The sequence below is a fragment of the Mobula birostris genome, chromosome X, assembly GCF_030028105.1.
Source record: "Mobula birostris isolate sMobBir1 chromosome X, sMobBir1.hap1, whole genome shotgun sequence".
Classification (NCBI taxonomy): domain Eukaryota; kingdom Metazoa; phylum Chordata; class Chondrichthyes; order Myliobatiformes; family Myliobatidae; genus Mobula; species Mobula birostris.
In genome coordinates this window covers 48,737,889-48,761,537 of record NC_092402.1, presented here as the reverse complement: position 1 = coordinate 48,761,537, position 23,649 = coordinate 48,737,889, and the positions used below count along the sequence as shown (strand labels likewise).

General features: G+C 43.8%; 1 protein-coding gene across 2 annotated transcripts in view; it reads left to right on the top strand.

Moving 5' to 3' along the window:
- Positions 1 to 23,649, top strand: part of LOC140191476 (arf-GAP with GTPase, ANK repeat and PH domain-containing protein 1-like) — a 188,138-nt gene that overhangs the window by 148,354 nt on the left and 16,135 nt on the right. Inside the window, exons 10-13 of one of the 2 annotated variants that reach the window (XM_072248921.1) lie at positions 2,039 to 2,143; positions 2,939 to 3,086; positions 6,179 to 6,316; positions 15,203 to 15,340. In XM_072248921.1, the coding sequence (XP_072105022.1) occupies positions 2,039 to 2,143; positions 2,939 to 3,086; positions 6,179 to 6,316; positions 15,203 to 15,340 (529 nt within the window). Of the gene's footprint in view, positions 1 to 2,038; positions 2,144 to 2,938; positions 3,087 to 6,178; positions 6,317 to 15,199; positions 15,341 to 23,649 lie in introns of both variants that reach the window. The other variant, XM_072248920.1, reaches the window with a different exon arrangement.

The following is a 23,649-nucleotide window of genomic DNA, read 5'->3' as shown; positions in this document are numbered from 1 at the left end:
GCTGATTCCACATTTGCATCACCCTCTGAGTGAAGGTTCACCCTTAATATTTCACCTTCCACCCTTAACCTATGACCTCTAGTTCTAGTCTCACCCTAGCACCATGGGAAAAGCCTGCTTGCATTTATCCTATCTACATCCCTCATAATTTTGGATACCTCTACAAAATCTCCCCGCATTCCAGGGAATAAAATCCTAACCTATTCAACCTTTCCCTATAGCTCAGTCCTTAAGTCCTGGCAACGTCCTTGTAAATTTTCTGTGTGCTCTTTCAATCTTACTGATATCTTTTCTGTAAGTAGGTAAACAGAACTGCACACGATACTCCAAATTCGACCTTACCTTTGTGAAAGATTGTTTCTTTACATTATAAACACCAATTGTGTTTTTATAAAACATATCTGAAAATGACTTCAGGCATATTACTAACTCTACCTGCTGGTTCTTAATTATTTTGGTCAGTTTCCCGTTTTGTGTTCCCATATCAGATAGGTGTCACTTAAATGTTCCTTAGGCCATGGGAAGAGAGTAAGGGTGGGCTGGGTGGAGAAGGGACAAGGGGAGGCCAAGTCAGTCAGATGACGTCTTGCATCTGGGTTCGATCGGCTGTTTCTTTGTGGCAACTATTCACACGTCTCTCTCCTGAGTGCACAGATTGTTCTTATTAGCATTTGTTGATGTGGGAATGTCTTTGGTACCATAGTATTATATAGGAGTTTAATTCCAAAACAGTCCAATTGGCTCAACTAATCTGTCTCAGTGTTTTGCCGCCCACCGCATACAAGGAAATAGTACTGATCATATTTACCCAATCAGCTCCTATATGTCTTTAGACTTGTTTCCATCAGGCACTTGTCCAGTCTTTCTGCAACTGTGAACTGTGAAAATTAATTCCATGGCTTCTCCAATATCTCCGGTCTTCTGTTTGAAGTTTCTTGCATTTACTGCTGTATCCACGGGCCTTTGCAGTGGATCCCAGGACTACTACTGGTCCATCTTTGCAACAATTGAAAAAAACACTGTCATTGCACCCTTTGTCCTGACCTACCAGCCCACGAGCCTCTGTATCCAACACATCATTCTCCAAAACTTCTGCCATCTACAACGGGATCCTACCACTAAACGCATCTCCCCCCCCCCACTCTCGCTTTCTGCTTGTCCACTCATCCCTCCCCACTGATCTCCCTCCTCCACTTATCCCTGTGAACTGCCCCTAGACCACCTCCCTCACCACTATTCAGACCCTGAAACAGTCCTTCTGTGTGAGGCGATACTTCACCAGCAGGTCTGCCAGGGTCATCTACCGTAACTTGGTGCAGCCTCCTTTACATTGGTGAGATTCAGCGTAGATTGGGGTATCATATATTTGAGCACCTTCACTCTATCTGCCACAAAAGTCAGGATCTCCCAGTGGCTATCCATTTCAATTCAACTTCCTATTCCCATTTTGGCGTGTTGGTTGTCTCCTCTACTGCTGGAAGAGGCCACACTCAGATTGGTGGAGCAACATCTCATATTCGATCTGGGTAGCCTCCAGCCTAATGGCACAAACACCGAGTTCTCCAACTTCCAGTAATCTTTCCCCACTCCCTCCTTCTCTCTGTTTCCAGCCCTCATGCTGGCTCCCCTCTTACCCTTCTCTTCCCCCCTCCTCCTTTCCTTTCTTCCATGGTCTCCTATCAGATTCCCTCTTCTCCAGCCCTTTACTTCTTCCACTGATCACCTCCCAGCCTCTCACATCCCCCCTTCCCCCTTCCCCCTCACCTGGTCTCGCCTATCACCTTCCAGCTTGTACTCCTTCCTCTCCCCGCACCACCTTATTCTGGCTTCTGTCCCCTTCCTTTCCAGTCTGTCCTGATGAAGGGTCTGTTTATTCCTCTCCAGAGATGGTGCTTGACCTGCCAAGCTCCTGTGTTAGTGTGACCTGTGCTGTTCCAACAAGAAAGATTCCAGTTTCAAGGTCACTCAAACTAAGAGCCATAGGGTAATCAGGTTGTTCTCAGTGAATCCTGGTCTTGATTGGTGTGTTTTCTTGCAGGGAGTGCTGTTGAAGAGAAGTGGAAACACACTAAATAAGGAATGGAAGAAAAAGTATGTGACGCTTTGCAACAATGGTATCTTGTCCTACCATCCTAGTTTGCATGTAAGTACACATTAAGTTTGTGAGTGAAACAGAGATGATTTTAATTAATACTGCTCCTGATCTCCTGACATGAAGGTGGTGCTGTTCTTGATGAATGCACATATATTAGACTGCTAGTAAAGTGCAGCTGAATGCAACCTGGTGTTCTCTAAAAGGGAGAACAGTGGGGCAGTTCAAGACTCCCAGATGTGGTTCTGTTTAGTAGGAAGACAGGGTACTTGTATTTTCTTGCAGGTTTTCTAAATTAGAAATGATTGGCTGAAATTCTGCCCTCCCTGGATTCCCCCAAGTGTCACCCTCGATCTCTCCACTAGAACTGAATGTCTCCCTTGATCTCTCCCCAAAACTGAGGTCTCCCTTGGTCTCTCCCCAAGAATTCAGGGTCTTTCTCAGTCTCTCTCCTCGACTAAAGGTCTTCCTCGAACTCTCCCCTGGACTGAGGGTCTCCCTCAGTCTCTCCCAGATGAGGGTCTCCCTCGGTCTCTCCCCTAGGGTTGAGGTTCTCCTTCTGTGTCTTTGAGAAATTCACTCTACATCTGCCTGTATCCCCCAGGGTCTCCCTCCAGCTCCCCACACCTCCCTACAGGCTTGTAGTGTCCCCGGATTTGATCACGGCAGACAGGAGTGGGGGGAGATTCTGCAACTATCATGGGAATATGTCTAGAACAGGTGAGGGGACACTTAGTCCACTCTGCTAGTTTGCCACCTAGAAACAGTTGATGGTGCTCTTAGAGTCTGAGAATGAGATACCACTAAACCTGGTGAACACTGCTGAATGCTCTTCTCTTGCTGCAGGATTATATGCAGAACATCCATGGAAAAGAGATTGATCTACTCAGGACCACAGTTAAAGTTCCTGGCAAGCGTCCACCACGTGCTGTTTCAGCCAGTGGTGCTTCCACCAGCCTGAACGGACTAGTGGGCAGTGGGCAAGAAAGTGTTGGTAAGTACAAGGTGGCATGTCCTACACAACAGCCAGTGGCAGCCCTAGAGAAATCTTCAAATCTCCACTGTAAGTACTTTCCCTTTCATTGGTGGGGTTTTGGCAGTGAATTGCACTGAGATTTGAATCATTCAAGAGGAGGGGTCTGCATATATATTGAACATCATTTGGATGTCCCTGTACTTTGATGAATTTTCCTTTGACCTTAGATGTAACTTTGTCAATTGCCACAGACAGCTGTGGAGGCCAAATCATTGGGTATGCTTAAAGCAAAGGTTGATAGGTTCTTGATTAGTAAGAATGTCAAAGGTTATGCGGAAAATAAATCAGCCGTGATTGAATGTGGAAAAGATTCAATGGGCCGAATAGCCTAATTCTGCTCCTATGTCTTTTGGTCAAATACCATTAGAATCAAGTTAAATTCAGTCCTTCGTTTCCCTCTTAACTTAATCTGTATGTATGCATCTCCCAGGTGTATATTACCCTAAGGCCAAAGGAATTGACGTTCAATACCTCAAAAATAAAGTGCCACAGATTCTGGAAATATGAAGTAAAACAGAAACTGTTGTGAATATTCAGCAGCCAAGCAGCATCTGTGGCAAGAGAAGCAAAGTTAATGTTTCAACCCTTTCATCACATCTTAATTTCTAGCTCACACTTTCTGAAATGTATTTATTTTACCTGCAGATCATCATTTTATCTTTGGCCACAATATAGTAAGTGGCCTCTTAGTGAGGAGTTACATTTGATGCAAATACTTCAGAGATATAAGGGTTGAATTTTCTGCAGGTGTTCACTTTTGTTGTGGTAGGCTGGGTGTTGTGATCTGTGTAAGATCATAAGACATAGGATCAGAATTAGGCCATTCAACCCATTGAGTCTGCTCTGCCATTCCATCATGGCTGATTTATTATCCTTCTCAACCCAATTCTCCTGCCTTCTCCCTGTAACCTTTGATGGCCTGACTAATCAAGAACTTATCAACCTACGCTTTAAATATACTCAATGACTGCACAGTCGCCTGTGGTACTGAATTCCACAGATTCACCACCCTCTGTAAGGAGATGTAGAGGAGGCTTGACCCAAAAGCAGAGCAGCAGAGACAACTTAGCAGTGAGCGATAATTTTAATAATGAACCGCAAAATAATAAGATATAATGGGCCAAAACAAGAGAGAACAGGTACTAAACACCACAGGCATCAAGATAATGGAAGGCTAAGATCAACTGGTTGAGGCTGGGTTAAAATAGGCTACTGGTGATGAGTTCAAAATGAGTGGTAGATAATTCCTGTTACTTGGGTGGAGACTGGGAGGTGCCTGCCTGTGCATTTCTTTACCCCCTGGCTAAAGAAAGTCCTCCTCATCTCTGTTCTAAGTGGCGACCCTTTATTCTGAGGCTGTGCCCGTTGGTCGTAGATTCACCCACAATAGGGAAACATCCTTTCCACATCCATTCTATCTAGGCCTTTCAATATTTGATGGGTTTCAATGTGATCTCCCATCGTTCTGCTAAACTCCAGTGAATATAGGCCCAGAGCCATCAAACACACCTCATACTGTACGTTAATCCTTTCATTCTCAGAATCATTCTTGTGAACCTGCTCTGGACCCTTTCCAATGCCAGCACATCTTTTCTTCGATAAGGGGCCCAAAACTGCTCACAATACTCCAAGTCTGGTCTGACCAATGTCTTATAAAGCCTCAGAATTATATCCTTGCTCTTATATTCTAGTTCTCTTGAAATGAATGCTAATATTGCATTTGCCTTCATTACTACCGACTCAACCTGAAAGTTAATCTTTAGGGAATCCTACACAAAGACTCCCAAGTCCCTTTGCACCTCTGATTTTTGAATTTTCTCCTCATTTAGAAAATAATTAAACCTTTATTCCTTCCACTGAATGCATGACCATGCACTTTCCTACACTGCATTCCATCTGCCACTTATTTACCCATTCTTCAAATCTGTCTTAAGTCCTTCTTGAGACTCCCTGCTTCCTCAACACTACCTGTCCCTCCACTTATCTTCATATCATCTTCAAATTTGCCCACAAAGCCCTCAATTTCATTATCCACATCATTGATATATAATGTGAAAAGGAACAGTCTCAATACCAACCCCCTATGGAACAATCACTCTTTGCCTCCTGACAGTCAGCCAATCTTCTACCCATGCTAGTCTCTTTCCTGTAATACCATGGGCTCTTATCTTGTTTAGCAGTATCATGTGTGGTGCCTTGTCAAAGGCCTTCTGAAAATCCAAGTAAGCAACATCCACTGACTCTCTTTTGTCTATCCTGCCTGCTATTTTCTCGAATAATTCTAACTGATGTGTCAGGCAAGATTTCCCCTTAAGGAAACCCTGTTGACTTTGGCCTACTTTATCATGTGCCTCCAAGTACCCCAAAACCTCATCTTTCATAATAGGCTCCAATATCTTCCCAACCACTGCAGACAGGCTAACTGGCCCATAGTTTCTTTTCTTCTGCTTCCCTCCCTTCTTAAAGAATGGAGTGACATTTGCAATTTTCCAGTCCTCCAGAACCATTACAGAATCTAGTGACTCTTGAATGATCATTACTAATGTCTCCACAATCTCTTCAGCCACCTCTTTCAGAATCCTGAGGTGTACACCATTTGGTAGAGGTGACTTATCAACCTTCAGACCTTAGTAATAGCAACTACCCTCACTTCTGCCCCCCGACACTCAGTGTGTCACACTGTGAGCATTGTGATACCCAAGTTAGGCTTTGAGATTGGAGGTTCCTCCTAAATGGAGGGCTGTGGCCCAAGGTGAAACAGGAAGTTTACAAGATATTGTGGGAAGGTGAGAAGAGGGAGAAGAGTAGACAGGATGGAGGCTCTTGATTTCAACATTATGAGGCTGGAGGAACAAAGACTTATAAAGAGCAAGCCCATTCATGTGTTGATTGATGAGGAATGTTCTTCTCCTATCCAAAGGACAATTCCAAGTTAAGAATTTGTTTCTTGGTCCTTACAATGTGCTCAGTACTATTTGAATTTACATGCTTGAATTACATTTAGAACATGGAAGACTGAGTAACTCCGCATGTTGCCTCCTGTCCTATAGATTCTCTGCTTTCCAGCAGTTTAGACCCTGTTGCTGAGAAGGTGATCAGCAGTGACACCAAGGCCAAAGGGACTCTCCCCAGCCTCCGCCCCATTCCCAGCAGTGACCAGTGGAGTGAAAACATTTTGCGTACCCCTGGTAAGGAAAAGCCTTCAGATCTGAATTGTGGTGTACCGCTTAACCTTCTAGTTAGCAGCAAAGCACATCTGGCAAACGCATTGAAGATGCAATGTGCAGCAAAGTCCATTTATTTGTCAACTAAGGAAGATTTTCCAGCTCTTGCTTTCCTAGCTTGAGTAACATATCATACATTTGGGGAAAATGGTCAATTCTTCACTATCAATTTCAATACATTTAAGCCCCAAGAAATGACATCCCAGGTGACAAAGAACAGTGTAGCATAGGAATAGCCCCTTCAGCCAAGATCTTGTGCCAAGCTAATTAAACTAGTAATTCAACGCCTAACTAAACTAATCCCTTTTACTTAGCATAGGAGAATGAGGGGAGATTTGATAGTGGTATACAAATTATGAGTGTATAGATAGGGTAAATACAAGCAGGCATTTTCACTGAGACTAGAACTAGAGGTCATAGGTTAAAGGTGAAAGGAGAAACTGAAGGAGAACAACTTCAGCTAGAGAGCCAAAATGGTGAATGTGGGTTCGACTGCAACGTTTAAAAGAAATTTGGTTAAGTGCGTGGACGGGAGGGTTATGAGAGGCTGTCGTCCAGTCGCAGATCCATGAGACTAGCTAATAGTTTGGCTCAGACTAAATGCGCCGAAGAGCCTATTTCTGTGCTGTAGTGCTGTATGATCTACACAATGTCCATCTCCCTCCATTCTCAGCACATTATGTGCATATCTACGAAGCTCTTAAACACCTTTATCATATCTGCCTCCAACATCATCCCTGGCAGTGCACTCCAGGGACCCATCACTGTGTGTGGAAAAAAAATCTTGCCTCACACATGTCCTTTGAACTTACTCCTTATCACTTTAAATGCATGCCCTCTAGTGTTAGACATTTTGATCCTTTGGGGAAAAAAGGCCATCTGCTCTATCTGTACCTGTCATAATCAGATCTCCATTCAACCTTCACAACTCAGAGAAAGCAACCCAAGTTTATCCAACCTCTCCTTATAGCACATAACTGATTATTTATTTTATATTTCCTTATCCATAGCATTTCCCAACCTTAATTATCCCCTGAACTGAGTGTCTTGCTGAGGCATTTAACAGTCAGCCACTCTGCTGTGGGTGGAGTTCCATTGGACAGCAGATTTCATACTCAGAAGGATATTAGCTAACCTGTTGCCTTTTTAAAACAATAATGTAGTAGCTTCACTGTCACTATTCCTGATTCTAACCTTCCACCCTGGATTTATTCACTTAACTGAATAACAGTGGAATTTGAACCCAGACCATCAGTCCAAGCTTCTGGATTACCATCTCAGTAGCAACTTGATAGCGTACCCGTCTTGTAGCCTCTTGGAGATGCTGATATGTAAAATGTACATCCTGGGTCACATAAGCAGGATTTGCTTTGTTGTTTTACCTTTTCCAGAACAAGAATCAGAACCAGATTTATTGTCACTAATATATGTTGTGAAATGTATTGTTTTGCGGCAGTAGTACAGTGCAATACATAAAAAAACTTAATATGACTTAGAATAAGAAATATAAAAAATAAATAAGCTGTGTGAAAATAGAACAAAAAGTTGAGCTCATGAGTTCATGGACTGTTCAGAAATCTGATGTTGGAGGGGAAGAAGCTATCCCTAAATTGTTGAGTGTACGTCTTCAGGCTCCTGTACCTCCTCCCTGATGTTAGTAGTGAGAAGTGGGCATATCCTGGGTGGTGAGGGTCCAGCTGTAGAAACTTTTAGTTTCAGTGTTTCAAACCAGTTCCCTTTGCCAAGAGAGAATTTTGCACTGATTTCTGCATATGTCTGAGTGTCCAAGATCATCAATGGTATTGCTAACCAATATTTTCCTCTGACCTTCCCTAAGCCAGACAGACTTTGACTGCATATTCTGTGACTGAACTTGTCACCTTTCTGCAGTTTGCAGTTCAGAGATGGAGACTCTCTTTCTGAGCCACCAAAGTGGACTAGACTGTTCTGATTTGGGGGTGAGCATGAGTCAATCACAATCCAGAGAAAATAACCCAATTTTGTACAACCTCTCCTTATAGCATGTGAGGTTGTCACAGTACAGCTCGGTGGGTGACTCTCTCCTTGCAGAAAGTTTTGGGTTTAAGCCTTACTCCAGAGCTTTGAGCCCATTACCAGGGAGTACAGAGAGAGTGCCCTGCCCTTGGAAGAATCAACACTCTGTTGAGACATTAAGCCAAAGCCCCATGTGCTCTCTCAGCTCGATGTGAAAAGTCCCCTGGCAGCATTTTGAAGAAATGCAAAGCAGTCCTCCCCACGTACTGTTTCTAGCATGTAACCAGTACTGTGGAAACAGATTAGCTGCATGTTACTGCCTGTATTTTTGTGGATTCATGCTGCACATTAGTTGGCTCCACTATGACCCTCCATTATGGTCTAATATTGCCAGCACCGACCTGATAAGTGAAGGCAATAGAGGATCAGTCAGAACAGCTGCCAAAGAACATATCTCACTTTTGCTGCTGCTGTCTCTGGCCCCTGAAGTTAGATTGAACCTACTGTATTGCAGATGCTTATTTGTCTGTGGACCAACTAGTCAGAACCATTGTCCATATAATAATAAAGGCTTTGGCCTGAGTTGGGTTTCTGCCTGCTTGGGATTGTCACCCCTCTTATACCCATGCCTTTCCTGATGGACTTAGCAGAAGGCTGTGTGCAACACAAATAAAGCAGAAGAGAAGAGCAGCCTTTGTTAACTCCAGATGTGAAGGGAAGCTTCCCATTTCTCACCCATTAACTTGGACTGCATTACCATATTTCATTAAACTTCATTAGGAGTTTGAGGAGATTTGGTATGTAACCAACGACTCTAGCTAATTTCTACAGGCGTACGGTGGATAACATTCTCACTCGTTGCATCATTGCCTGGTATGGAGTCACCAGTGGACAGGATCGTAAGAGGCTGCAGAGGGCTGTAGGCTCAGCCAGCTCCATTACAGACACAGTCCTCCCCACCATCTTTTAACAGCAGTGCTTCAAGAAGGAGGCGTCCATCACTAAGGACCCTCTCCATCTGGGAAATGTCCTCTTCTCTTTACTACCATCAAGGAAGAGGTACAGAGACTGAAGACCCACACTCAACATTTTAGGAATAATTTGTTCCCCTCTGCCATTGGATTTCTGAATGGTCCGTGAACACAACCTCACTATTACTATTTTGCACAATTTATTTACTTTTATTGTAACTGAGAGTAATAAACCTAATTCTGATTCTGATTCTGATGTGCAAATAGGGCACTTGTATCGAATTACAGATTCCCTCCCAAAACCCCACTTTGGAGAGCATGTCTATCAAGTATGTATATTATATCCTGTCCAAGCTCTTCTGCTGGCCTAAAATCATCAGGCACGTTCCCACCCCCTGTCCTGTACAGAGGCAATCATATCCCTGAGAAGCACAATGCTGTCAGCTGTCTTATTCCTGCGTGTGGCCCAGGTCTGCTCTGGGTGAATCACCTTGGAGAGAATCTTGTAATTCACATTTAGTAGTGACACTATTTCTTTCCCCTTCCCTTTCTGCATCTTCCACTGCACTAATGGTTTCTCAACAGCAGTTGCTGTTTGTCTCAGTGTGTGTGCAATCTGTTCCCTTTCTCCAATCCCAGGGCGAACAGTATTTATATAACAATATGAAAGCATATGAAGGTCGTGAGCATTAATTTGACCTTTCCACATAACATTAACTCACGACATGCAACAAACTTGCTTTCACAATGTGCGCTGTGGTAATCTGAAATTGATTTTGCAGTTCTGTTCCAGCCCGGTGGGAGCAGCTGTTGGGCTACAGAGGCAAATTGGTTAACTGTGACCTCTTCTGGAGAATATCAGGAAGTGCAGGGCAAAGTCATAATGATTCACAGACCCCACAGCCAGAGCAGAGTGTCGTACCACAAGATATTGCGGCTTGAGCCTTAATGGGCACATGTAAGGGACACCACCTCTTACAGTGCAGTTCATCCACAGTACTGGATCAGTCCAAATCATATGCTCATGGGACTCCACCACAAACCGAACATCATACAAGCTGGTTCAAAACATATAAAATGCTGGAGGAACTCGGCAGGTCAGGCAGCATCTATGGAGGCAAATAAACAGTTAATTTTTTTGGGCCAAGACTCTATATTAAGATTTGGCCAAAACATTGACTCTTTATTCCCCTCCATAGATGCAGCCTGACCTGCTGAGTTCCGCCAGCATTTTGTGCATGTTGCTCAAGATTTCCAGCGTCTGCAGAATCTCGTGTTTAAAATTGTGATTCAAAGTACTATTTTTAAAGCGGATGATAAAACAATCTGGGATACAAACATAATAGGCAGGAAATAAAACAATCTGGGATACAAACATAATAGGCAGGAACAGGAGGAAGGGCACAAGGCCCTAAGACTCTGCTCTGCTATTCATGAACTGATCAGTGGCCCATTTAAAGTCAAAGTCAAATTTACTGTCATCTGCACAAATCCATAGGTACAATGAAAAACTCGCTTGCTGCAGCATCACAGTCACATGGCATCATATAAACAGCATTCACAAGGAAAACATAAATAAATCATATGCAATTTTACACTCTGTCCCTCGATTATTTTAAGAGTATAAAGTCTATCTTGTGCTCAGCTGTTGAATAAACTACTGCAGTTCTTGTAGAAAAGATTTACCAGGATGTTGTCTGGACTTAGGGGCCTGAGTTACAAGGAGAAGTTGCATAGACTAGAATTTTATACCCTGGAACATACGAGATTGATGGGTGACCTTATAGAAGTATATAAGATCATGAGGGGCATAGATAGGATGAAATACATAGTCTTTTTCCCAGGAAAGGGAGGCTAAGAACAGGAGGACAGAGGTTTAAGATCAGAGATGAGCAATTTAAAAGGGACATCAGGGGGGCAGCTTCTTCATGCAAAGATTTGGAATGAGCTGCAAGAAATAGAGACAGGCACATCAGCAACGTTTAAAAGCCATCTAGTCAAGTGCACGGAGAGGAGGGGTTTAGGAGGCTATGGGCCAAACGTGGACAGATGAGAGCAGCTCGCTGGATAACACTGCCAGGACTAGCCTTAGTGTCAACATCTGATTCAGAATAGATGACTGTTGGAACATTCCACCTAGAACTCCAAATTTATCACCACTCAAAGTGTGTTGATGTACAGTGGCATGCAAAAGTTTGGGCACCCCTGGTCAAAATTTCTGTTACTGTGAATGGTTAAGTGAGTAGAAGATGAACTGATCTCCAAAAGTCATAAAGTTAAAGATGAAACATTCTTTTCAACATTTTAAGCAAGATTAGTGTATTATTTTTGCTTTGTACAATTTTAGAGTGGAAAAAAAGGAAAGGAGCACCATGCAAATGTTTGGGCACCCCAAGAGATTTGAGCTCTCAGATAGCTGTTAGCAAGGTCTCAAATCTTAATTAGCTTGTTAGGGCTATGGCTTGTTCACAGTCATCGTTAGGAAAGGCCAGGTTATGCAAATTTCAAAGCTTTCTAAATACCCTGACTCCTCAAACCTTGTCCCAACAATCAGCAGCCATGGGCTCCTCTAAGCAGCTGCTTAGCACTCTGAAAATTAAAGTAAATGATGCCCACAAAGCAGGAGAAGGCAAAAAGAAGATAGCAGAGCGTTTTCAGGTAGCCGTTTCCTCAGTTCGTAATGTAATTAAGAAATGGCATTTAACAGGAATGATGGAAGTCAAGTTGAGTTCTGGAAGAGCAAGAAAACTTTCTGAGAGAACTGCTCGTAGGATTGCTAGAAAGGCAAATCAAAACCCCTGTTTGACTGCAAAAGACCTTCAGGAAGATTCAGCAGACTCTGGAGTGGTGCTGCACTGTTCTACTGTGCAGCAACACCTGCACAAATATGACCTTCATAGAAGAGTCATCAGAAGAAAACCTTTCCTGCGTCCTCACCACAAAATTCAGCGTCAGAAGTTTGCAAAGGAACATCTAAACAAGTCTGATACATTTTGGAAACAAGTCCTGTGGACTGATGAAGTTAAAATAGAACTTCTTGGCCACAGTGAGCAAAGGTATGTTTGGAGAAAAAAGGGTACAGAATTTCATGACAAGAACACCTCTCCAATTGTTAAGCACGGGGGTGGATCGATCATGCTTTGGGCTCGTGTTGCAGCCAGTGGCACGGGGAACATTTCACTGGTAGAGGGAAGAATAAATTCAATTAAATACCAGCAAATTCTGGAAGCAAATATCACGCCATCTGTAAAAAAACTGAAGATGAAAAGAGGATGGCTTCTACAACAGGATAATGATCCTAAACACACCTCAAAATCCACAATGGACTACCTCAAGAGGCACAAGCTGAAGGTTTTGCCATGGCCCTCACAGTCCCCCGACCTAAACATCATCGAGAATCTGTGGATAGACCTCAAAAGAGCAGTGCATGCAGGATGGCCCAAGAATCTCACAGAACTAGAAGCCTTTTGCAAGGAAGAATGGGCGAAAATCCTCCAAACAGGAATTGAAAGACTCTTAGCTGGCTACAGAAAGTGTTTACAAGCTGTGATACTTGCCAAAGGGGATGTTACTAAGTACTGACCATGCAGGGTGCCCAAACTTTTGCTTCGGGCCCTTTTCCTTTTTGTTATTTTGAAACTGTAAAAGATGGAAATAAAAAAAGTAATCTTGCTTAAAATATTCAGGAAATGTGTCATCTTTACCTCTATGCCTTTTGGAAATCAGTTCATCTTTTACTCGCTTTGCTATTCACAGTAACAGAAATTTTGACCTGGGGTTCCCAAACTTCTGTATGCTACTGTATGTTTTAATAATCAGATACAGTTCAGAGATTGATGACAGCGCTTCTTGTAGCTTTATAAATGTGGAGTAATAGCTTTCACTTTGAATTTCTCAGATCTGAACTCGCCAGAATCTAAATGGTACGTGTTAAATTGCTACTAGTTTAATCCAACAGGTTTATGCAGCCCAGCACATGGCCATAACGAGGCCCAAGGGAGAAATTGCTTTCCACACTGACATTTACAAGCCTGCACTTCACCATTACAAGTAAATTATAACCAGTGAAATATGCGTGTTATAAATGTAGTACAGAATGATTGAAGCACTCTAATCTATACATCTTATTGCCAAAAAATTAGGAGGAAAACTACTTACTACAGAAGGAAAAATAATAGTTCTTATCTTGCTTAAATAAAACGTTATGTAGATAGAGTCATAGAGTCATACAGCATAGAAACAGGTCCTTGGCTCAGTTAATCTGCTCAGCTACCTACAGGAAAAATATCAATAAGCTGGAAAGAAGGCAGAGAAAATTTTTAAGGATGTTGCCAGTACCTGAGGACCTGAGTTATAGGGAAAGGTTAAATAAGTTAGGACTTTATTCCCTGGAGCGCAGGAGAATGAGAGGAGATAGAAACACAGAAACATAGAAAATAGGTGCAGGAGTAGGCCATTTGGCCCTTCGAGCCTGCACCACCATTCAGTACGATCATGGCTGATCATCTAACTCAGAACCCTGTACCTGCCTTCTCTCCATACCCCCTGATCCCTTTAGCCACAAGGGCCATACCTAACTCCCTCTTAAATATAGCCAATGAACTGGCCTCAACTGTTTCCTGTGGCAGAGAATTCCACAGATTCACCACTCTCTGTGTGAAGAAGTTTTTCCTCATCTCAGTCCTAAAAGGCTTCCCCTTTATCCTCAAACTGTGACCCCTCGTTTTCCCCCCTTGGGTTGGGTGAGACTAGAACTAGAAATAGGTTTAGAGTGAAAGGTGAAACATCTCAGAGGAATATGAATTGGAAATTACTCACTTCAAGGGTGGTGTGAGTGTGGAAGGAGCTGTCAGTGGAAGTGATAGGTGCGAGTTCAATTGTAACATTTAAGAGAGGTTTGGATAGCTTCATGGATGAGGGGGGTATGGAGGGCTATGGTCTGGGAGCAGGTACATGGGACTAGAAGACGTCCAGGCTAGCATGGACAAGATGGGCTGAAGGGCCTGTTTCTCTGCTATGACGATGACTCTACTCTGTGCCAACAAAGACTTCCATCTAAGCTAGTCTCATTTGCCTATGTTTGGCCACCCATAACCCTCAAAACCTTTTCTATCCATTAACCTATCCAAATTTATCAGTGTTGATGTACCTGCCTCCACCACTTCCTCTGGCAGCTTGTTCCATGTACAGACCATTCTCTGAGTGAAGAAGTTGACCATCAGGTTCCTATTAAATATCTTCCCATTCATCTTAAACCTAAGCCATCTCGTTCTTGATTTCCCAACCTTGGAAAAAAGACTATGTACGTTCACCCTACCTATACCCCTCATGATTTCATACACCTCTATAAGATCACTCCTTACTCTCCTACGCTCAAGTCCAACCTCTCTCCGTAACTCAGTCGCCCAAGTTCCAGCAACATCTGCTGGATAAGCATAACGGGTGAGGCTGATTCATTGTGGATTTGCTTTCTTGCATGTGCTGAACTGGATTAGCTTGGACAAGATAGTTGTGGAGGCAGCTCAGTTATTTTTATAATCCCAGTTGAGGCTAGGATTTCTTGATCAATATCAGTGGGAACGGGTTACAGAGCAAAGTCTTGCTTTTCCCATGAAGCGTTCCACAAGCCCAGGTTATCCCAAAGCGCGTTACTGCCAGTGATGTACCCTTCAGCAGATTACACATCAAGATCCCAAATGGAGCGTAAGTGACCAGACCACCCATTTCAGTGGTGTTGGCTGAGGGATAGCTATTGGCCTCAGGGACAGGAGGACAAAATGGGCTCCGGTAACCCAGATGGTGCACTGGAAAAGTGAATTTCAGCATTACGGCAGTGAGGATGATTCACTTTCTACATTTCTTCCCCCTCCCCTTTTTAAAGAAGGAACTGGCACAGGGGAAGCTGCATGCAGTCCCTCAAGCAGCAAGCTGGACTTGCCTCCCTCACCCCAGATAAACCGGAAGAAGCACCGGAGGAAGAAGAGCATGAGCAAGGCTGACGGCACGGTGGGCCTAGCAGAAGGTGAGCTCGGCAGCATGTGGCAGGTCATCTGTTTCTGCCTCGCTGCTCCTTTGGTGGAGAAGTATTTTAGCCATTTCTGTGGGTGTCAGTAAGGTGGCGGGGGGAGTGTGGCTGCTGTTCACTATAAACCCTAAACCCAATGCAACCTGCTTACTAACGGCCTTCTGTCTCAGTGAAATGCTAATGCTAAAGAACTCTGTGGGGTGGGGGGTATGGAGGGAAAGCTGTCATGGTGTCACACAGCTTGACAACAAGGTGCCAGAGGGCCAATTAGGACAATGAAATTCCAGCCTCCAGCAGCTTTGAGCCTCATTGAAAGCACAGTAGAAGAGCATTTGCCTCTCGCTGCTCCCAGTCCAACCTTGTCTGTGATCCCGTGCTGGCTTATTGCAAGAGCATTCTGTTGAACTGTATTCCCATCAAATATTTCCCTTTTGTAGGTTCCTGTTGACTTGGCATTCCGTTCAGGCAGCAGATTTCAGATCATAAACCACTGTCTGAAAAGGAATCCCAGTGAAGACCATTTAATTACGTTGCTTTTGTGCTGACTTATTTCTACATAAGCATCCTTTGGGCTGCAGCCTTAATGGAATGTACTGTAAACCATCCCAATATTTCCCATAGTTGAGGATTAATATGTACACTGTTCAATTGAGACCTTTTCAAATGGCCCTAGGGCAGTGGTCCCCAACCTCTTGGCCATGGACCGATACATTGCCGCGAAGAATGCAGTGGTGCAGCAGTAGTCGGAACACACCCAGCACATCTTTAAGAAAAGAAGCCGAAATAAACAAGCTGATTAATTAGGTGCCGCCCGGCACGTAAACGTCAGCCCAGATCAGAGGCGACGTAATCGGCAATCGGCTCTGATCTGGTCCGACATTTACATGCTGGGCGGCACCTAATTAATTAGCTTGTTTATTTCGGCTTCTTTTCTCTTAAAGATGTGCTGGGTGTGTTCCAACTACTGCTGCACCACTGCATTCTTCGCGGCAATGTATCGGTCCACGGCCAAGAGGTTGGGGATCACTGCCCTAGAGCTTGCGTTGACCAGCAAAGTTGGTTTGTAATAATCACTATTCCTTCCAATGTTTGGCCTCATGAGGGTATAAAACTTCATGCTTCTACAGTGACCCAGAGTGTGTGAAGGAAATGTAAGCTTAACTTCATTCTCACTGTATGCATCACACAGTTCATTGAGTTCATGTTTCGTGACTGACACATTACCCTGTCACGCTAATTCAAATTCCAATCTCCCAATTTGAATTCAAAACACCAGAACATGCCCTGTTAATTGACCCATGTAGGGACTTGTTTAAGTCTTAAAGTGACAAGCATCTCCATTTTGGTTGAATACATGCACTTTCATTGAACATTTAAGCCAAGTATCCTGAACTCTGTCCACTCAACAACAATCAATTGGTCTATCTTCCTCATACCTCTTCCCACCCTGTCTCCTGTAAAAATGCTATTCCCTCTTCTTAGTTCTTTCATCTCTGCTGCATCTGTTCCCAGGATGTGGCTTTCCTTTCCACGACATCAGAGATGTCCTCTTTCTTCAAAGAACAGAGTTTCCCTTCCTGCACCATTGATGCTGCACTCACCCCCATTTCCCAGACATTCACACTCACCCAATCTCCCTGCCACCTTAACAGGGATAGAGTTCCTCTTGTCCTCACCTACCACCCCATGAATCTCTGCATCCAACACATAATTCTCCAGAACATCCACCATCCTCAATGTAATCCTAACATCAAACAGATCTTTACCTCCCCCTCCCACTCTCTACTTTCCCCAGGGATTGCTCCCACCATGATTTCCTTGTCCATTTACCCTCCCCTCCGGGCTCATATCCCTGCAAGTGACAGAAATGCTACACCTGTTCATTCACCTCCATTCAGGGTCCCAAACAGTCCTTCCAATTGATGCAATACTTCACCCATGAATCTCTTGGAGTAATTCTATCTGGTGCTCCTGATGTGACCTCCTCTACATTGGTGAGACCTGATATAAATTGGGGAACCACTTCATCAAGTACCTCCACTCCATATGCCAAAAGTGGAATTTCCCAGTGGCCAACTACTTTAATTCCTATTCCTATTCTGACATGACAGTCTATGGCCTCCTCTTCTGCCATGATGAGGCTGCCCTCAGGGTGGAGGAGCAACACTTAGTATTCTGTCTAGGTAGTCTCCAACTTGATGGCATGAACATCAAATTCTTCCAGTAATTTTCCTTCTTTTCCCCCGCCTCCTTCCCTCTGCTTCTATTCCCCACAGCCTTACCTCTTTTCCTTACTTGCCTATCACCTCTCTCTGGCACTTCTCCTTCTTCCCTTTCTCCCATGGTCTACTCTCCTCTCCTATCAGATTCCTCCTTCTCCAGCCCTTTACAATTCCCACCCACCTGGTTTCACGTATCACCTTCTAGCCTGTCCTCCTTCCCCTCTCCCAACCTTTTTATTCTGGCATCTGCCCCTTTCCTTTCCAGTCCTGAAGAAGGGTCTCAACCCAAAACATCGATGTTTATTCATTTCCATAGATGCTGCCTGACCTGCTGAGTTCCTCCAGCATTTTGTGTGTGTTACTCTGGATTTCCAGCATCTCATGTGTGTTACTCTGGATTTCCAGCATCTGCAGCATCTCTTGTGTTAAAAATTAATGGGTAATTGGTTTATTATTAGACTTATTTACTTCCCTTAAAGTGACCAGACAGAATAATAAAAACACCTGTGCTTATTAAGCAGCACCTTATTCAAGTTACTTGATTAGTGTCAAAGGGGTTCTAATATCGTTGTATGAATTATTACAGTAAATGTCCAAATTCATGTGAGATCTAAATTCAGGTTCAGACAAGCTTAAGACAGACAAAAGTCTAAAATCATATTAAATGATAAATGACTTCCAGGATGTGTGATTAACATTAATTAATCTATAATTCTTATTTAAACAATCTTTCTTCTCACAGCAATTAGATTTTGTGATTTTCTTTTAGAGTTACAGCTTGGAATAGGCCCTGCAACACATAAAAAGAAGTTTATCTGAAGAAGTTTAAATCTTCCCTTCTTTTGTGTGTATTGCTTGGATTTCCAGCACCTGCAGTTTTTCTCTTGTTTGTGATTGGAATTGGCCCTTTGGGCTCTTCAAGCTGCGCCACCAGCAACCCCTGATTTAACCTTCACCTAATCACCAGACAATTTATAATGACCAATTAACCTACTAACCAGTACATCTTTGGACTGTGGGAGGAAACCAGAGCACCCGGAGGAAACCCACGTATTCCGCGGGGAGGACATACAAATTCCTCACTGAGGACTCCAGTTTGAACTCCAAATTCCTACGCCCCGAGCTGTTATCGTGTCTCACTAACACTATGCTTCCATGGCATCCATTATTAGAATAAATACATAGGCAGCAGAATTCATCATTGTGTATTAAGTTGTCCATTACCATGAATAAGGTCATATTGAAGATCTGTTAGTAAGCAAGTTGATCTTCAACATCCACTGGTATTCATCAGTAATACAACTGGTGAGGTAATACAGCTATAAAGGGGCACATACATATGTGCATTTTGGTGGCAGAACTGTGCACATTTACGAAGTATAGAAATATTATAGAACAATTTCAGGATGTATATTGTCTACATTTCTCTGACATTAAATGTACCTTTGAAGCCTTTGAAACTTTTGAAATATTATAGAATAATTAAGTATTATAGAGTCATGGAAAAGTAGAGCACAGAAACAGGTCCTTCAGCTCATTTAGTCCATGCTGAAACCGTTTAAAGTGCCTACTCCCATCAACCTGCATGGGGACCATGGCCCTCCATACCCCAACTTCACTTGCACTACTTGTACTGGCAGTTCATTCCACACTCTCGTGACCCTCTGAGTGAAGAAGTTTCCCCACATGTTCCCCTTAAACTTCTAACCTTGCACCCTTAACCCATGACCTCTGGTTGTAGTCCCACCCATTGTAAGTGGAAAGCCTGCTTGCATTTACCCTATCTATACCCCTCATAATCTTATATACCTCTATCAAATCTCCCCCAATCTTCTACAATAAAGCCCAATCCTATTCAATCTTTCCTTATAACTTTCATTATAATCTTTCCTGGCAACATCCTTGTAAATTTTCTCAGCACTCTTTCCTGTAAGTAGGTGACCAAAACTGCACACAATGCTCCAAATTAGGCCTCACCAACATCTTAAAAAACTTCAACATAACATCCTACCTCCTGTACTCAATACTTTGATTTATGAAGGCCAATGTGCCAAAAGCTTTCTTTATGACCCTATCTGCCTGTGACACCACTTTTAATAAATTATGGACCTGTATTCCCAGATCCCTTTGTTCTACCACACTCCTCAGTGCCCAACGGTCCACTGTATGAGACCTCCTCTGGTTGGTCCTACCGAAGTGTAATAGCTAGCACTTGTTTGCATTAAATTCCATCTGCCATTTTTCAGCCTACTTTCCCAGCTGATGCAGATCCCTCTGCAAACTGTCATAGCCTTCCTCGCTGTCCACTACACCCCCAATCTTGGTGTCCTCTGCAAATTTTCTGATCTCATTAACCACATTATCATCCAGATCATTAATATAGATGACAAACGACAAAGGATCCTGCATCGATCCCTGTGGCACACCACTAGTCACTGACCCCCAGTCAGAGAGGAAACCATCTACTACAACTTTTCAGGCTCCTGATGTTCTCCCCATGTTCCCCTTTCATACTGTGAGAATCCCACATGTCTTCTTTCATAGGTCTCTGGAGGATTTGGTTTGTAATCTCTGGTTCAGCAGTGCTATTGTGGTTAAGAAGTTCTTGAAAGTGCTCTCTCCATCACTCATTGATATCCTTCCAACCCTTTAGCAAGTTCTTCCAATCCTTTGAGTGCAGGGGGTTTAATCTAAAGTAACTTTGACCATAGACTGCTTTGGTGACACTGAAGAATCTCCTGTCACCAGGGTCTGTCAGTCTCTGCATTTCCAGGGCTTCCTCAGTCCACCAAGAATTCTTTAGCTGCCTCACCCTGCGATTGACATTTGCCTTGGCTCTGGAATAAGCTTCTCCTTTGGCCTTGCTGCCAGTGTCATTCTGCTGGGAACAAAGTTCTTCCCTTTTCTTGGAGAGAAGTTGTCTATCCTCATGTCACTATCATCAAACCAGTACTGCTGTTTTCCTGACTTGTACCCAAGGATCTTTTCGTGGGTGTCGAGGACAGTGGATCTAAGCGGATCCCAGTGTTCCTTGATATTCTCTGGACATTCCTTTTGAAGGTTTTCCCCAAACGAGGCCTGAAGGTGCTGTTGGGTAGCAGTGTCAAGTAGGATCTCAATTTTTAGTCTTGGCCTGGTCTGCTTCTTATGAGCTCTCCTCCTTTTCATGAGTCTAATGGACATGGTGCAGCGGATCAGGCAATGATCTGTCCAGCATTCATCTGTGCCAATCATGTCTCTTGTGATATTCACATCACAGCAGTCCCTAGTTCAGACAACGGCATAGTCAATGAGATGTCATTTTTCCTGTAACTGGCGTGCTGTGAAGATCATATCAGTGGTACCTCTGGATGGACAGAAACCACACTGATTTGGGGGGTGCATCTTCATATAGTGGAAGGAGTCAGTTGACAAGGTTGGAGGTGCTTCCAGGATGCCTTGAATTTGTTTTTCTGACAAAGAGAGTGTTTGTGATGATAAGATTGTGTTCAGCACATATGGTGTGGAGTAAACAAAGTCACACACAAGAGTTCCCCATTGAGGGAATCCACCCTAACATCCCGGATTAAGTCCCACGACGATCAGCAAGTGGTGAAGGGGGCAGGATTGTTAGGTCTGGAAGCCTATAGTCATGAGCTGGCACATTGGGTGGTGGGTGTTTGATTAGTTGCTGGGCTCTTGGACTGAGACAGAAGGAGCACTTCAGCAGCTGCACCCACAAATGAGCAGCCCTGTTTAGGATCCACTGACTGTACAGTAACAACTTTTCCTGAACCTGGTGGTGTGGGATCTGAGGCTTCAGGACCTCCTGCCTGATGGTAGTAGCGAGATGAGAGCATGGCCTGGATGGTGGGGTCCTTGATGATGGATGCTGCTTTCTGTAGCAGCGCCCCATGTAAATATACTCATTGGTGAGGAGGGCTTTGCCTGTGATGGACTGGGCTGTATCCACCACTTTCTGTAGACTTTTCTGTTCCTGAGCATTGGTGCTTCCGTATCTGGCCGTGATATTTAGAGTTAAAGTTTTTGGTGACATGCCGAATCTATGCAAACTTCTAAGAAAGTAGAGATGCAGTTGTGCCTTCTTTATAATGTCACTTAGTGCTGGTCCTACATTCTCCCCTATAATTCTGTGCAGTTTGTGAGAGGAAAGTTGTGGTTCTAGAGATCAGTCCTTGATGCAAATCCAATCTGTCATTCAGCATCAGTGAAAGAAAGGTTAGTGTTTGGTTAAATATGATAAGTGGTAAATGCTTGTTGCTTCACAAAAGTGCCAGGCATTGGTTGTCTCTAACTAGAGAGAGAGAGAGTCTAACCGCATGCCATCAGTAGCATTACCAAATCCCCCTGTTATCAACATCCTGTGATTCAACTGGACACCCCCCCACACACACACACAGAAATACCATGGCTGCAAGAACAGGTCAAAAAGTGGGTATTCTGTGGTGAGTGACTCACTTCCTGACTCCCCACAGCCTTTCCACCGTCAACAAGACACATCTCAGGAAAGTGATAGAATACTCTCCACTTTCCTAGATAATTGCATCCCAAACAACTCCAAATAAGTTCCACACCGCCCAGGGCAAAGCAGCCTACTTGACTGGCATCCCAGCCACTACCCTAAACACTCATTCCTATCATCACTGGCATACAGAGGCTGCTGTGTGTCCCACCTGCAAAAATGCAGTCCAGTTACTTGCCCAAGTGACTCCAACAGCATCTCCCAAACTCATGACCACTCACCAAAGAAGGACCAGGGCTTCAGGCACAGGGCAACACCACCACTTGCGGGCTCCTCTCCGAGACAACACTAACCGCTCATGGAGGTATATCACAGTTCCTTACTGGGTCTGAATCCTGGGCCAGCCTCCCTCCCTGTTGGTATTCCTTCACCAAAGAACTGGGTGGCACAGTAGTGTGGTATTCTTACATGCCAGTGACCCAGGTTCAATTTCCGCCACTGTCTGTAAGGAGTTTGTACACTCTCCCTGTGACTGAGTTAGTTTCCTCCGGGTGCTCCAGTTTCCTCCCACGTTCCAAAGACATACGGGTTAATAGGTTAATTGGTCACATGGGTGTGGGCAGTGCAGGCTTCTTAAGCTGGAAGGGCCTGTTACAGTGCTGTATCTCTGAATACAATAAAAATAAAGTTAGTGAATGAAGAAGTATATTCAGCTTAACCAATAAGTGTTGGTTGGTGGGCACGGTTGGGGACGAGACTTCTGTGGATTGGGTTGACTGTTTACTGGGATAGCAGAAGGTGGAGGCACAAGTGATTCTTCAGGTGCTGGAAACCTCAAACAACACACAAAAAATGCTGGAGGAACTCAGCAGGTCAGGCAGCATCTATGGAGGTTTCATTTTTCATCGAAGATGCTGCCTGACCTGCTGAATTCCTCCAGTATTTTTTCTGTGTTGCCCCAGTTGGTGGAGGCTCTTTATTTTCACCTGCTATTCGAACAGGTTCCCTCCCTACCTATCTGAGCAGCAAGTGTAACTTGATACAGGTTGCCTGTGCTGTCACGCCCAACATATTGTCTGAGTGAGGTCTTCCTCTGTCCATCCTTCAGTTGAGACGGTGTCAGGTCTGTCTGTTGAGATCAATATCTTAACTCATTCCTTTCTCCCCTTTCCCAGTCAGTCATTGAATAAAGTGGGAAATTGCAATGTAAAAGTTCCTGTGCTTCCTGAAGCTGGTTACCAGGATCCCAGGATCCCACCCTCTGTAAAGAATCACTCTCAGTAAAGAACCCTGCAGCTTCACAGAACTAACAGTTCCACAAATGTTCCATTTGAATTACACCATGTTCCTCTAATTGAGATAAGAAAGACTAAACTTGGAGGACGTTGTCATTTAATTAGCCATTAATTAGATCAGCAAAGTTATTCAGAGGAGCATTTTAATCTTCAAGCTGTCAAGTAGCAATTAATTGTAAGGAAAATTCAAGAGGAGGCTTTTCAGCCCTTCAAGCCTGTTCCTCCATTCAATATCAAGGGTGACCTATGCCAAAATTTCACATACTGCCAGTGCCACATGTTAGAATGTGTATCGATCTCAGATCTGAAATTAATATTTTACCCGAC